The sequence below is a fragment of the Equus asinus genome, chromosome 25 (genome assembly GCF_041296235.1).
Source record: "Equus asinus isolate D_3611 breed Donkey chromosome 25, EquAss-T2T_v2, whole genome shotgun sequence".
Taxonomy (NCBI): domain Eukaryota; kingdom Metazoa; phylum Chordata; class Mammalia; order Perissodactyla; family Equidae; genus Equus; species Equus asinus.
This window is the reverse complement of record NC_091814.1, coordinates 51,548,358-51,562,677: the sequence shown is the minus strand read 5'-3', so window position 1 is coordinate 51,562,677 and position 14,320 is coordinate 51,548,358. Positions and strand designations below refer to the sequence as shown.

The following is a 14,320-nucleotide window of genomic DNA, read 5'->3' as shown; positions in this document are numbered from 1 at the left end:
TATATGAAATGTCCTGAATAGCAAAATCCACAGATGCAATAAGTAGATTAATGGTTACCAGGGGCTGGGGGAGGGATGTTGGAGAGTGACTACTAATGGGTACTGGGCTTCTTTTTTGGGGATGATAGAAATGTGCTGGAGTTAGTTAGATAGTGGTGATGGTTGCATGATCTTGTGAATATAAGAAAAACTATTGGATTGTACACTTAAAAAGGCTAAATTTTATGGTATGTGAGTTACATCTAAATAGAATTTTATGAAAGAGCCCACACACAGAGCTAAATATAAACATGTTTGTTTATCAAACAGTGCCATGTCAAATACGATAGTATGACATAAGCTTAAATAAATACATACTTAAAAAACTACAAAATATTTTAAATCATAATTTAAAATATTTTATAAAACCCAAACACATAGCACATTTATATTTCACACAGCTATTTCCAATACAGTATATATAAATATTTACAACATTTATACAATTTCAGAGAAAATAAGAATTCGTTCCATATGGAGCCTGATCGCAATAGTTGTTTGTTTTTTATCTCCTTCATTTCCCAGATTTCTTTTGCCCCTTATAAACCTCTGCCATTCTGGGGTGGGCCCCGTGGCTGAGTGGTTAAGTTCACACGCTCCACTTCGGCGGCCCAGGGTTGCCAGTTCAGATCCCTAGCGCAGACATGGCACCACTCATCAGGCCATGTTGAGGTGGTGTCCCACATGCCACAACTAGGAGGACCCACAACTAAAATATACAACTATATACTGGGGGGATTTGGGGAGAAAAAAAAATTGGCAACATTTGTTAGCTCAGGCGCCAATCTTAGAAGAAGAAGAAAAAAAAACCTCTGCTGTTGTGATCCCTATCAAACCTCCCGGCTTATTTTTGTCTTTGCCTTTGCCAATATGTAGCCAGCACTTCTCTGAAACTTTGCTTTTTCAACACGTGCTAAGTTAATGGCAGTGTGGGAGAGATTTGATTCTCACGTCATCCTGCAAGGCTGAAGCAGCTTTGACAATTCCTGATCAAGAACTTCTCATTGCCAATGACCAACTGATAACAAGAGATTTCCTAAGAATTTTAAACTTCCTTATAAATAAATATGAATACTTGCTCATACGAGCATTCCTCTCTTCAAGAACACCCTAACAAACAGAATGAAGTAATTAGGGAATAATTATTAGACAGCTTCACGTTTTAAAAATCCTCTGGAAAAATCCTTTACACAGTGAGTTTCTATCATGGATTTAAATCTTAGGTAATATACAAGAATTAAACACTGACACACCACGCCTAACAGAATCTTGGTAGGAAGGCAAAGCACATCTACATTTTTTTCAACAAAGACATTCACAAAATTGTACCCTCATTTGTTTGCACTTATGCTTTTATCAAATCAGAACATTTGGCCTCATGGAAGTTTTTCATCATGGAAACCACTTATTTCTGAAAAAAATCCCTGACAGTGTGCAAGTGTGTGCCATTCAGGTTTTACTTTCCTGATACTACTCATGTTTTTAAATCGACCATAAAACATTTAGAACTTTACACTGGTTAACATTGTACGTTGCTAGGGGACAGTATTTGCCTTTTCTTGAAATAAATTTACTACAGATGTAGCTTGAGAATTTGTTAATAAACAAAGATCTAGGATAAGTAATTTTACCCTAACATAGTCCTAACATTTACATATTTTAAAGTCCTTACCACACTTGTACTGAATTAAGAATTATAGAATTCATATTATTTTCAATGCAAGTAAAAAGAACACAATCTCTAAGAACACTTTAAAAAGCACTGAATCCCACAGGGATAAAAGTGATTAAGACTGCTTAGCAATCCTCGCAGAGTATTCAGTAGGATTTGCACCATTAACAACCTTTCTCATGAGTCACCTGTAAGTATGAAAAAATTGTGTTTTTTCCAAGTCAGTAATAGAATATCTTTGGCCAATTTGTTTCCTCTAAACTCTTGACAGTTATTATTCATCCCCATGACAGCAACAGTGTAATCAGCAGTTGAAACACTGTGAGGGACAAAAGAAAGAAACAATGCCACAGCATCTTGTGTTTCTCCACCGAGATTTCACAGTGAGCAAGGGAGAATTAGAAAAGGAATTCTGAGATTCCAGAGCCTTGGTCTCTTCACTTTTGCTTGGAAGAGAATATCCTTTCCCTCCAGTGGCCAGCACTTTCCAGATCCTGAGACTATGAAAGAGAAAACTGAGTCTTTTTGGTGGCAAGCTGGCCTTGCCCACTGGATTTTGGTCTGTTGAAGTCCTCATGGGTGCCGCCTTCCCAGCTGTGAGGGTGGCGGGTGCAGAAGGTGAGAAGGGCCAGAGACCCGTCTCTGCTGTCTTCAGGGTATCGCTCTAGTTCCCGGAAGGCACTGTGTTCCTGCAACTATAAGGATGCACGCCATCAGGAGACAGAATCTGCTTACTAATTGGAGCAACAAAATACACCTGCTAACACAGATCACTACACACACTCTCACTGGGTAGTCCAAATATGAGCATCAAAATCCTATTAGAGCAGTGAAAGTATTCTGCATAATTGTGTAGTGGTGCATATGTCATTACACATTTGTCAAAACTCATGGAATATGCATAACCAAGAGGGAACCCTAAAGTAAACTGTGAGCTTTAGTTAATAACAATGTATCAATATTAGCTCATCAATCGTAACAAAATACCATACTAATGCAAGATGTGAATAATAGAGGAAATTGAAGGGCGGGAGTTTGTTGGAACTCTGTGTTCTCTGCTCACTTTTTCTGTAAATCTAAAACTGCACAAAAATAAAGCCTATTAATTAAAAATAAATCTATTCAGAGGCGACTTGACCCTTTCAAATTCTTGCAAAGCAGAGCAGAGTGGTTAAGAATGCAGATTCTAGAACCAGACTGCTTGGGTTTGAATCCTGGCTACACCACTTACTATCTTTGAGATTTTAGGCAACTTACTTAACTTCTCTGTGCCTCATTTTCTTCATGTGTGTAATAAGAAAAACGGTAATAGTCCCTAGCTCACAGAATTCCTAGCTTAGAACAGTTCCAGAGCATAGCAAGTGCCGTGTGTTAGCTGTCATTATTATTATTAACTTTCATAAATGAAATGGCTCAATAAAGCCCAGAGCTTTGTTCTTTTCCTCTCCTTCTACAAAGAAAGAAAACAGCTTTCCATAAAATGCCGTGAAGATAATGATTCCCCTGGCCCCAGAAAGGGGCAGGTTTGGAGGGTTCAGGAGCAACTGTGCATGTAGAGAGGATATCTTCTCTCAAAACCAGATGCAGTTGTCACAGATGCAGTCTTACCTGATTCCTTGGGACTTATGCTGACTCAGAAGGCATTTGGTAGGATCCATCAGACTGAAGGCTTTGGTAGCTGCTGTGAAACACATGAGAGCACTAAGTCAAGCACTGCTTTCCGACATGAAGAGAAAACTGTGTGGAATGTGCAATGGCATGCTTTGTACAAGAATGCGACTTACCTGGCAGGAACAAATTTCTTTGCTGCAAGAGAAAGAAAACCATCAATTTGGACTAAATGACTTTTAAGGACATATCAAATCCAGAGACAACATGACTCTATCCCTTAGTGGTTGCAAACTCAATGCCTTCAGGGCCCCAGAAATAATGGGAGCACAGACAGGGCTTGGAGGCAAGGGCACCACAGATTCCCATGCCAGCAAATAGCTATAGGCTCAGCTTGCCAGGTTTGTCTTCTGATTTTTCACAAGAAGTTCTAAATCTGGATTTTATGTGAAATTTCCTATTTTGTAAATGTCAGAACTCAATTCGAAAATTTTAAAATATTCTGTAGGCCAAACAAACCATGAGTGTGGCTAGATGTGTTTGCATCTTCCCTATGAGATACTCCCAAATTTAAGCCTGTATTCCAAATAAGTTTTTTGGATACATTTTATCCATTTTCCTGGGAGCACTAATCATGGCAGCCTCATTGAACAACTCCAAAGGGAACCCTAGAATTCAATGTGAATGGCATTCCCTGGAGTTGTACAATATTAACACAACAAATGTTTATATTTCCTGAGACTCTTTCCACTTTGAGCTCTACTGTAAACCCTTTCCCTAAGGCTTCTGCTTAATTATGTTGCAGTTTGTTAGTGTTTGTCTAGTAACTAGATTCTAATTACTATTTAATATCCGCAAGAGAGAAGATGACCCATCGATGTGAAGAAAAGATTTTTCAAAAACATTTTTGGGGTACACTGGTAAACTCCCTCACCTTTCCTCCGAAGTCGTTTCAGAAGCCAGAAGAGAAATGATGCTAATGTCAAGAGGGAGGTTCCAGCAGCAGAGAGTCCAACTGTCAAGGGAATGTTGGATTTGGCGGTAGCTAAAGAAACAGAGCAGAAGACGGTCATGAGAAGGAATTGAACTTAAGGTCTTTCTATCCATTTGCTCTTTTCTCTGTACATTGATTACAATGTACGAAGCAGAAGAGCTGTCTAGTGCAATATGTGAGGAAGAGGCATGGTATTAAGGGCCTTTGAGATCTGCCCCAAACCACCTTTGCAAGCTTGTCTCCCACCACTGCCAGACCAAACTCTAACGTGCCAAGCCCTTTCACAGACCACACTATGCCCTGGTTAGTACTGCATGCTCTCTCTCTCAATTTCCCTCACTCGTTTTACTTTTCCCTCTACTTTTCCTTCTAGCTCTCCTTTTTCCCAGTTGTCAGAATTCTACCCATGCCGTCAACAGGTCACCTCTTCTGTTTTCTCTCTATTCTCATAAAATTAAATATTCACTAGTTTGTTAACCAGGGTAACCCTTCTGACCTTTCTGGTTTGGACATAATGGATAGTTCATTATTGTAGCCAGATAATTCCCCCTCTTCTCTCTAGTCCCCCAGGCAACCACCATCAATCAGTGCTTCACCTTCACAGGTAGGCAGCATCCCAGACCAGTGTCCTGTGGCACCACATGTCAGAGCTGCAGAGCCATTGAGCATCCATCCTTCAGGACATGCAAATGTACACACAGCACCAAACACAGGCTCCCCACTGCAGCTCATGTTGACCTTTCCGGGAACTGCCAGGCTTGCACATTGTACCACTGCAAGTGATAGGCACATGGGTAGAGGTTAAGAAAAATCTACTGGAAAACTTCTAAAACTGGCTGAAAAGCCACCAATACACATAACCTATAAGCACTACTTGGTTTTCACTATGTAGGAAATTAGGAGCAAGCCCTCTGAGGCCATCTATGTTCAGCAAGGTATGAGGTACTTGATCTATACTCCTTAAAGTCTGAATTCCGTCCTACCTTGGCAGGACGGGACCTCCTGTGTCCATTGTCCCTGCGATGTGCACTCCAATTGAGCTGACCCACGTAATTCAAAGCCTTCCTCACAGCTGAAGGCACAGGAGGACTTGTAGGTGAACTCTCCCGCAGCAGAATGGGTACACCTCACCAAACCACCCTGGGGCTGACGGACAGCATCACATCTCACAGCTGGAAGACATGAGCAAACACGTTAGAAGTGTATTTGTGTCAGGCAGCAATGGGTTACTCCAGGTAACCATGTCCCTATCACTTCAACAGTTTTTATCTTAAAAGAAAATAGAAACAAAAACTGTACCTTCACATGTGGGCTTCTCACTGTCCCACTCCCCTGTGGGGCCACACCGGAGCTTTTTGGATCCCTTCAACACAAATCCTTGCTCACAGGAGAATTCACAGCTGGACCCACTTTGGAAACTTCCAGAAGTGCTAGGACGACAACTCATGTAGCCTCTCTCTGGTCTGGACAGGGCTTTGCACTGTAAAGCTGAGACACCAAAATGATAGTCAGAAAATATTGTGGTGGAATTGGAGAGCACTTGGCATTTGAGGAGTGAATCCAGTTCATTTTTGACTAAGCAGTGCTCAGAGAGCTCAAGACTCTTCATCCCTCCCTGGACAACTGGGAAAATGGCTGCGCTTTCTTTGAATTCCAATCCCCCCATTGACAATGGCACTAATTAAAGGACAGCTTTTAACAGGACTGGTGGTTCCTCAGCACTGTTCTGAGATGCGAAAAAAATTAGAGTTAAGAGAAAGATTTTATGTAGTCAGAGAGCAACTTATGGGTCCTGGATGCTTATGGGTGATGCCAAAAAGAAAGGAAGGGAAGAAGGCAGCCACATAAAATTTGTCTGCTTTGCAGTTTGGTTTTGGTCTTGTGGCCTTTGCCACTGGAAATTGTTCTGTGCTGTATTTAGCTACGAGAATGCTGGTACCTGATGGTGAAAACTGCTTGTTTTCAATATCCTTGTTCTTGCTTTAAAGTGAATTAAATTTTAGTGCTTATGTATGCCTTAGGATCTCTCTATATGTGACACCACACTTGAAACATTCTCATCGCTGCTAATTATGAGCAATTTCAGAAGAAAGGTATGACAAGAGTTTTAGAATCATTGTGTCGTCAAAACACTATTTTTAAAATTTTCTCATGTGGTTTACCCTTAGATTAAGATTTCTGCCTGCTCCATGCCTATGTCTATAAAGTTAGTTTAGCACACAACAGTTAAGAAACCAGCAAAGCATCTACATACAATCCTTTCCCTGGACAAGCATTGGTTCCTCTATATGAGTCTCAAAGATATAAGATAAATGTTGCCCGTCAAATGTGATTGCTATAGTTAAAGCAGGCATCTGGTTGCATTTTAGCTGCCCAAGTTTCAAGGTTGCTGCTCTTTAAGAAAAGGAAGGTGTAAAGGAGAGACTTCCAGGCTTACCTTTACAAACCGGAACCTGCTGTGTCCATTGCCCTTGTGCAGTGCATTCAACCTGGGCTGGCCCCTGCAGCACGAAGCCTTCCTCACAGGTGAAGTTGCAAGATGAGTTGAAGGTGAACTCTCCAGCAGAGGAGTGGCTACAGCTCACAAAGCCGTTCTGAGGATGGCCGACGGCACCACACGTCACAGCTGTAACACATATGCCCATTTACATTAGCAGGTCTGGCTTGCCCATTTCAAGTAGAGGTTGAGAAAAAAATGTTTACAGTAACTCTTGACAGGGAGCAGCTCTACCTTTACACGTCGGCTTCTCGTTGTCCCAATTCCCAGATGAGGTACACTGGAGGTGCTGGGGTCCCGTTAGTTCAAACCCTTCCTGACAGTCAAATGTGCAGGTTGTGTTCCATGGGAAGCTTCCAGGGCTTTGGGAACATTGCATAACTCCATTGGCAGGATTCGTCAAAGCATCACACTCAACCACTGGGGATTTGAAAGAGCATCATGAATTTCACAGAAGAATGATATGTTCACTTCCTGTTGAACTGGAGTTTATAGCAGAGTGAGGGAGCTGCCTTCAAAGGGCAGATGCCAAAGCCCTATGTTAATTCGTGGGGACACGCACACCTACAATAAAGCTTTTATGCTTTTTATATTCATGTTTTCATCTTCTCTGATTGATTTTTACTTTGACTATGCTGAGTGACCTCTCATCTATTTTATCATCTCTCTCATCAGGTCTCTGATCTATTTTACATAGGACAAAAGTGAAGAAAAAGCCCTTCTAGCTCAGGATTTATGAGTAGTAGTGATAGAAACAGTGACATATGCAGGACGTTCATTTATTTGAGCCCAGGAGGAGGACCTGGAGGAAAGAGTTTCTTATGCCTGTCCTAAAAGAAGACTGAGAGAGAAAAAGAGATATTGAGACTGCTTGATTATCATGGTCTTCAATTAGTCCATTGTACGAGAGAAGTTAAACAGGGAAAGAAGATGAGAAAGTCATTAAGATTTCTAGAGCGTGGTGCCACTGTTTTATACATTCCCTTAAAAATTACCAGAGCCTCAGAAATACCCATTTCAAACATAGCATAAAAACTTCCTCAAACCAAGCAGGTACCACATTGGCTATATATATATATTGGCTGAGAGAACAAGTTTAATTAAAAACAACCACAAAAAGAGTTTTCTCCGGAGTTTTGAAATGTTATAAGTTGGATAAAAACTAAGACAATGAGAGATGAGTTAGAGAACGTTCTGTGCGTTCTGAGAGAGATTTACCATGGCAGGCTGGAGGAGGAGCGCTCCACTCTCCGGAGGAAGTGCACTGCATGGCCTCTGTTCTGCTTGGGAGGTAGCCCTCTTCACAGCTGACCGAGCAGGAAGAATTGTAGCTGAAGTTCCCCAAAGGGTGGGTGCAAACAAGGCGTCCGTGCTCAGGAGCTTCCTGTGCTTGACAGGTCACAACTGAAAAGGCAAATCAGATCAGTTCTGCACCTCTCTCACCTTGTGTAGGAGAGAAGAACACTGAAAACCATAACTACTGTCTCCTGAATGTTTCCTATGAGCCAAGCACCATGAAAACATTATACCTGTATTTGTTCATATAATCCTAACCACAAGCCTGTGAAGTTGGTACTACGATTATCCCCATTTTGCAATGAGAAAGCTGGGACTTAGAGAGTTTAACTACCTTCTCCAGGTGCCATAACTAATAAGTGGTAAATCTGGGATTTGAACCCAGGAAGGTCTGACTTCATAGCCTCAGCTCTTAACCACCAACCATATGACAGCATATGCCCCAGGGAAGGGAAGACATGAAGACCTGACTGCAAAGCCAGCTAGGACACAAGATGGTGCCAGCATCTCAAGGGAAGGAGTGGGCGAAACCAAGACTTACCTTGCTCACACCTGAGTCCAGTAAAGCCAGGGTGGCACTGGCAAGTGTAGTTGTTGATGGTCTCCACACATTCACCGTGGCCGCTGCAGGATGTGTGGGTACAGGCAGCTGCAGAAAATACAATCCATGAGGAGGAGGATTGTTCTTGTGCTTATAATGCCGTTCCTTTGAATTTAGGGTCAACAAGGTGCAACAAACACATCACCAAAGATACGGAGTGCCAGAGATTTTAACTGAAGTGCTTTACACAATGCCAAAGATGAGTTTTAGGCTCAACTATTTTAAACCTTGATGTTAATGTACGGATGTCAGGGGTATAGCTGTCGCTGGCACCAAGAATAGAAAATTCGCTTTATCACAAACTCTGAAGATATCTCCTCTACCATAAATAAAAACAAGTAACTAAAATAAGTATTGTATGTGTCTGTACACACTTTATATATGTATAGACCTATACGCACGCACGTATGCATATATACATATAAATGCATTCTTGCCTACATTTGCACAAAAAAGCAAAAAGAGATACTCTATTAGTCAAGCAGAATGTTTTAAAATCATATCTTTTAAAACATAAAATTATCACAATAGAGACCAATTTTTGCATACTGTCAACAAATTGTCAAGATGCCCACCCAGTGAAACGACCTCCCCTGACGGCGTCCTGCTCCCTACCTGTGTAGCACAAGGCAAGCTTCTTTTTATTGCAATTCTCATCATTCCACTTGCCCGCATCCTTGTATCTCTTGATGTAGATCTCCACACAGTCCTCATTTTGCTTATTGTTCGGTTCACCTGGAGCCCAGTTCTTGGCTTCTTCAGTCAGAGGCTTCTGGGTCCCTATCCAGACCCACTTATCGTTGACCTTTCTGATTCCAATCCAGTAGTAACTTGGTGAATGGTTGAATATGGAGTTGAGATATTTAATTTCTTCCTGGTTTTGAATCGCAACCAGATGCGTGTACCTTTGCTGACAATAAGCACTGGCCTCGTCAAAAGTCATGTTTGTTGTGGAGGCACTGTAAGACCAGGCGCCGCTCTCCTTAATCAGAAGCACTAAGGAGGAAAACGTGAAAGGAAAGAGAAAGTTTAGTCCTGCCGTCGTTTGACTCTGTTGACTAGGGTTTTTACTGTCTTATTTCTGGCATACAGTGTCTTTTGGGATGACTCAAATGTTTTTCACCTTTTCCAAAGTAAGAAGGGGTATAGACGGGGGAACTGCCATTTATTGTGCATCTATTTTGTGATTGACCCTCCACTTGGTGCTTTACCTAGACTAACCCACCATAACCTATCAGAATACCCACTTCACAGTAGAATAATTATCAGGATAACTACACCTTATTGAGCATCATCTGAGCACTTTACATGAACCATGATACTGAATTCTCGCAATGCCTCTGGGAAATAGATTATTTCTGAACAACACTTTACACATAAGGAAGCTGAGACGCACAAAGATAAAGTAAATTGCCCCCAGTCCCAGGCATAACACATTGCGGGGAGAGGCCAGGGATGCTGCTACACATCCTACAATGTGCAAGCCCCACGAGGAAGAATTATCCGGTCCAAAATTTCAATAGTGCTGAGGAGAAGAAACCCTAGTGTAACTAATGACGTTGACTTACCAAGAGTGAGAGCAGAGAGAAACTGTGAAGCAATCATGACTTCAAGAGTCCTTCTCATCAAAAGATTAGACTTGAAATGCTTTTCTGGGGGAGGAAAAGTACAAAATTAATTATAGAAAGAAATCCTGAGTAGCCAGTTACTCACATCACTTCACAGTGAGGTTTATGGCAGCATCATAAGATTGTAGGTAAAGGATTCTGGGGCCACAATCTTTGTTCATTTCAAAGAAGGTAACTTGAATAAATACATACAAAATTTAAGATTTTCATCACTTAGGTCAAAGAGAAAAGCCAGGTTTTAACTAGTCTGAGTACAATAAGAGCTTGCCCAGGTCTTTTATCAGAAGATATTCTGCATATCTATTCATATTGATAGTCTATGTTTTATTGCCAAGGCTGCTCTAGTAAAGATTTCTTGCACTTACTGTTTTGTGAAGAGCTTGTTTCGGCGTCGGATTCCTCGTGTGTCACCGCTGCTGCTGTCTCGTTCCTCTCTTGCAGTGCTGATGTGAAGTCAGCCAAGAATTGTGGAGCACTGCTCCTGCTGGAGCCCTTTTATAGGCAGGCTCGCTTCCTGTGAATAATTGGAGGATATGTCCATCCCTAGTAAAGAGGAATTCCCCAGCTGCATCCAAAAAATTCCTGGGACTATCCGTAACGCTAAAAATTACAATGATCTCAGAAACTCTAAACCTTAGAACTAATTCTCCTTGGTTCATGCCTCCTTATTTTACATGAATTCTGTTAATATGACACAAATGTGTGGTTTTTAATTCTAATAACATAAAAGATATGTCTTTAAAAAGTTTTTTAACAATTGCTTATTAGCAATATCTCTCCTGTAATTGTGGTAGGAATTAGAATTTCATAAACGTAAGTGAACTAAGAATAGTTTTGTCGTCTATGGACCACTCTCCTCAATTTTCTCATCCACAGCTGGCAATAACGGCTTACCGCTCACTTTTTTTCTCTCTCTCCCCTACCAATTCAACCTGTTGTAAGTACTGTCTCACAGAGGAATGAATCACAAGGTTCATTCTCAGATTCTGTGCATAGTTATGGCAAAATTACTCGCAATGCTGTCTGTCACTTAAATGTTTGAAATAATACCCTGTTTCTTAAAAATAACAAAAACGGGAAACAGGCTTAGGTGTTTATGTCTAGAAAACACTCATGATTTGTTCAGTGAAAAAATAAAGATGAAAGCTATATATACTCATATTTAATTGACCCAAATTTTGTTCAAAAGTTTTAAAATATGAATGTGCAAAGAATAAAAACTGTACCAAAATGTTAACAGTGGCTATCTCTGGATGTTAGGATTTGGGGTAATTCTTATATCCTTCAAGATTACTTTCAGCATTTTCCAACTTTTGGAATAGGCTTCTATTACTTTTATGGTAAAAATAACACAGTTTAAAGAATCCTGTGTCCAAATGCCACTGAAGGGGATATATATATATACATATATATATAAAAAATATTATTTATTCCTCCTCTTCATGTTGACATTTCTTTTGGGTAATTGTATATCCATTCCCCATCTCTGTACCTTGTCTAATTTAAGTAATAGAGACAGTAAATGGGCATCATTTTAATTTCCATAATCTGTAGGGTTTCAGAGATCAAGTGAAGCCAATATTCCATAATTACAGCTTTTTAAAATAGGAGATCTAAAACTGTGTCTCGGCAGACAAGAATGGATAGTTGGGTGGGTAACAGGCTTAGTTTTCTTACTACTCGTTAGCCCTGGCTCTTTCTACATACACAAAAACAGTCAAGACCTAACCCAGAGAAAGCAGTTAAAATCCTTGATGCCCCATTAAATATCCATTGGGTATTTTGCATGTTCTTCTATTTAATTACCTAATCCTCATAACAGCCTATGAAATGAGCACTTTTATTATCCTCGTTTTACAGATGAGGAAATTAAGAACCCAGGATTTTACCTGACTCATCAGAGGTGCAGAGCTAAGGCATTGAAACCCAGGCAATCTCCAGGGCTGACTCCCTTAGCTGCCACCATGGTTTCTCTTGTTAAGGCCACCATGAGCCTCTCTGTTCTACCCAAGTCTTCCATTCTGCCCAAGTCTCCAGTCCTTGCCCTTTTCTTCCCAAGAGCAACTTGATCATCCCAGCTCTCCGCTGGAGGGCTGTGTCCTGGATTCCGAGACATGAAAGCAGAAAGGGACCCTGGAGGCAGTGAGCAGTAGACAAAAGATGCAATGAGAATGGACCCTGGGTCCTCAGCATACAGGGATCAAGTGGACAAAGAAACAAGCAAGGCAGGCTGAGCTATACCTGGGAAAAGCTGTCAAGGCCTACACCACACTTCCAGGAGATCCTGATTCAAAAGCAAATTCTCTCTACGGCTAGAGGGCAAAATGATTATTTTAAATTTACATTGACAGAACTTCAGGGAGGGAACCCGATAACAGGAGCCCAAATAAGAGAAATAAAGAGCGGAAGAGATTTGTAAGCAAAGGTAATTTATTATTGTTAGCAGCAGAGGTGTGATATTCCAAACCACTCACCCTGACAGCCAATCTGCATTCTCTCAGAATATTCTCTATGTCCCTGCCCCTGAGGTTGAAAATTAGGTCCCAGGATACTGGGAGCTGAGGGGCTTTCTTCAGGCTCCAAGATTGATGAAGAAGCCATAGACAAACCCAGTTTGCCTCTCATAGAGAGACCCCAGCACAGTGAGGGGCAGGAGTGGGATGACAGCTGGACTGTCGCCCCTTCACCTGCTTTTTCCTGTCAGGATCTGACGAGGGGCACCCACTTGTTGGAGATGGAGGAATGATTTGAAGAGGAAATTGAATGAGAGTTGAATAGCAGGGGATGTTGAATATTATTTCCCGCTCCCCAAATAAACCTAATTTCCCCAAATAACAGGCTGCTAGAGGTGCCTCAAGACTCCACCGAATCTCCCAAGCTTTGAGGATGTAGCCTGCTGACTTGGGGCTGCTCAGTTTTCAACTCTGGTTTCATTTGAACCCTTTTACAATCTCCATCTTGAGACAGCCAAAGAGAAAAGGAAAGAAGCCGGTGCAAACATGGGCACACCCCAGGCTCCACCGGGCCTATTTCATCTCTGAGGCGCCACGCTTCCCGGCCTCATCATCGCCTTTCCTGGAAGGTCCTTGCTCTCTCCTCTACATACTTTAATGGGACATCAAGGGCTATACGCACTTTTGTTTCTGTGCCCAGGCCAACTCATTCTCACCTTTATGGCAAAGGGGCATCCCTGATGGAGTGAGAGAGAGGCAGAAAAAAGGATTTTGGGTTTCCCAAGACAAACGTTACAATTTTATCCAAGGCCATCCTGTACACGGTCAATAAGCTAGGGACAGATAAAAGCTATAGACAGGAGATTATAATGTTTAATGGAAAGTAGGACCGGCTATAACCACATGTGGCAAGACCATCTGTCAAGGTATGAATTTAGCTTTGGTTTCTCACTGCTGAAGGGAGCTGCAAGCATGGGGAGTGGCCTTGCTGAGGCTCTAGTTTCCCTTACCTGTGGGCACAGTGCTGGGCACTTATTTTTTTAAAGCCTTGGTACCTTTTCCCCAAAATCTAGTCTGCTAACATCTAAGGTACTTCTGCAGAGTCTAAGGTAGGGAGAAGAAATCCCAATAAAGATTCAGTCCTATTTGCAGAACACAGATGTGCTATTTCTTCACACCCCAAATCATGAAATAAAATTAATACCAATGTATCATCATCGTATAGAATGGCATTTCTTATTTGATCAAAGCATAAGCATATTTGATGGAAAATTGGTCTGGTTCCCTCTAAATTCATTCCCCAGGAAGGCATGTTCGTTCAATTTGGGATTTGTAGACATCTTAGAAGATCAGGTAGGAGCCTTGGGCTTTCTCTCGGTTTGTGCTCCCGCACACAGGGGGAAGAGTGCGGTTCTCAGACTTCTGTCATATGAAGACTCACCTGGGCAGATCATTTAAAACACGTGTCTTCAGGTCCAACACTCAGAGACTCTGACTCAATAGGTCTGGGGTGGGCCCGGGAAGCTCCACGT

The 14,320-nt window shown here is 41.6% G+C and overlaps 1 protein-coding gene across 2 annotated transcripts; it reads right to left on the bottom strand.

Annotated features, from left to right (window-relative positions):
• Window positions 1-279: 279 nt before the first annotated feature.
• SELE (selectin E) lies at window positions 280-10,812 on the bottom strand. Of its 2 annotated transcripts, none has more exons than XM_014845154.3 (14): window positions 10,701-10,812; window positions 10,276-10,359; window positions 9,323-9,703; window positions 8,648-8,755; window positions 8,029-8,214; window positions 7,045-7,230; window positions 6,751-6,939; window positions 5,613-5,801; window positions 5,297-5,485; window positions 4,910-5,086; window positions 4,254-4,364; window positions 3,496-3,517; window positions 3,320-3,392; window positions 280-2,406 (listed from the first exon to the last, which is right to left on the bottom strand). In XM_014845154.3, the coding sequence occupies exons 2-13, from the start codon at window positions 10,331-10,333 to the stop codon at window positions 3,335-3,337; spliced, it is 1,854 nt and encodes a 617-aa protein (XP_014700640.1). In that variant the 5' UTR covers window positions 10,334-10,359; window positions 10,701-10,812; the 3' UTR covers window positions 280-2,406; window positions 3,320-3,334. The 2 variants fall into 2 exon arrangements, with proteins under 2 accessions (XP_014700640.1, XP_014700641.1); XM_014845155.3 differs by having other exon boundaries at window positions 3,320-3,389.
• Between the last annotated feature and the right edge of the window lie 3,508 nt (window positions 10,813-14,320).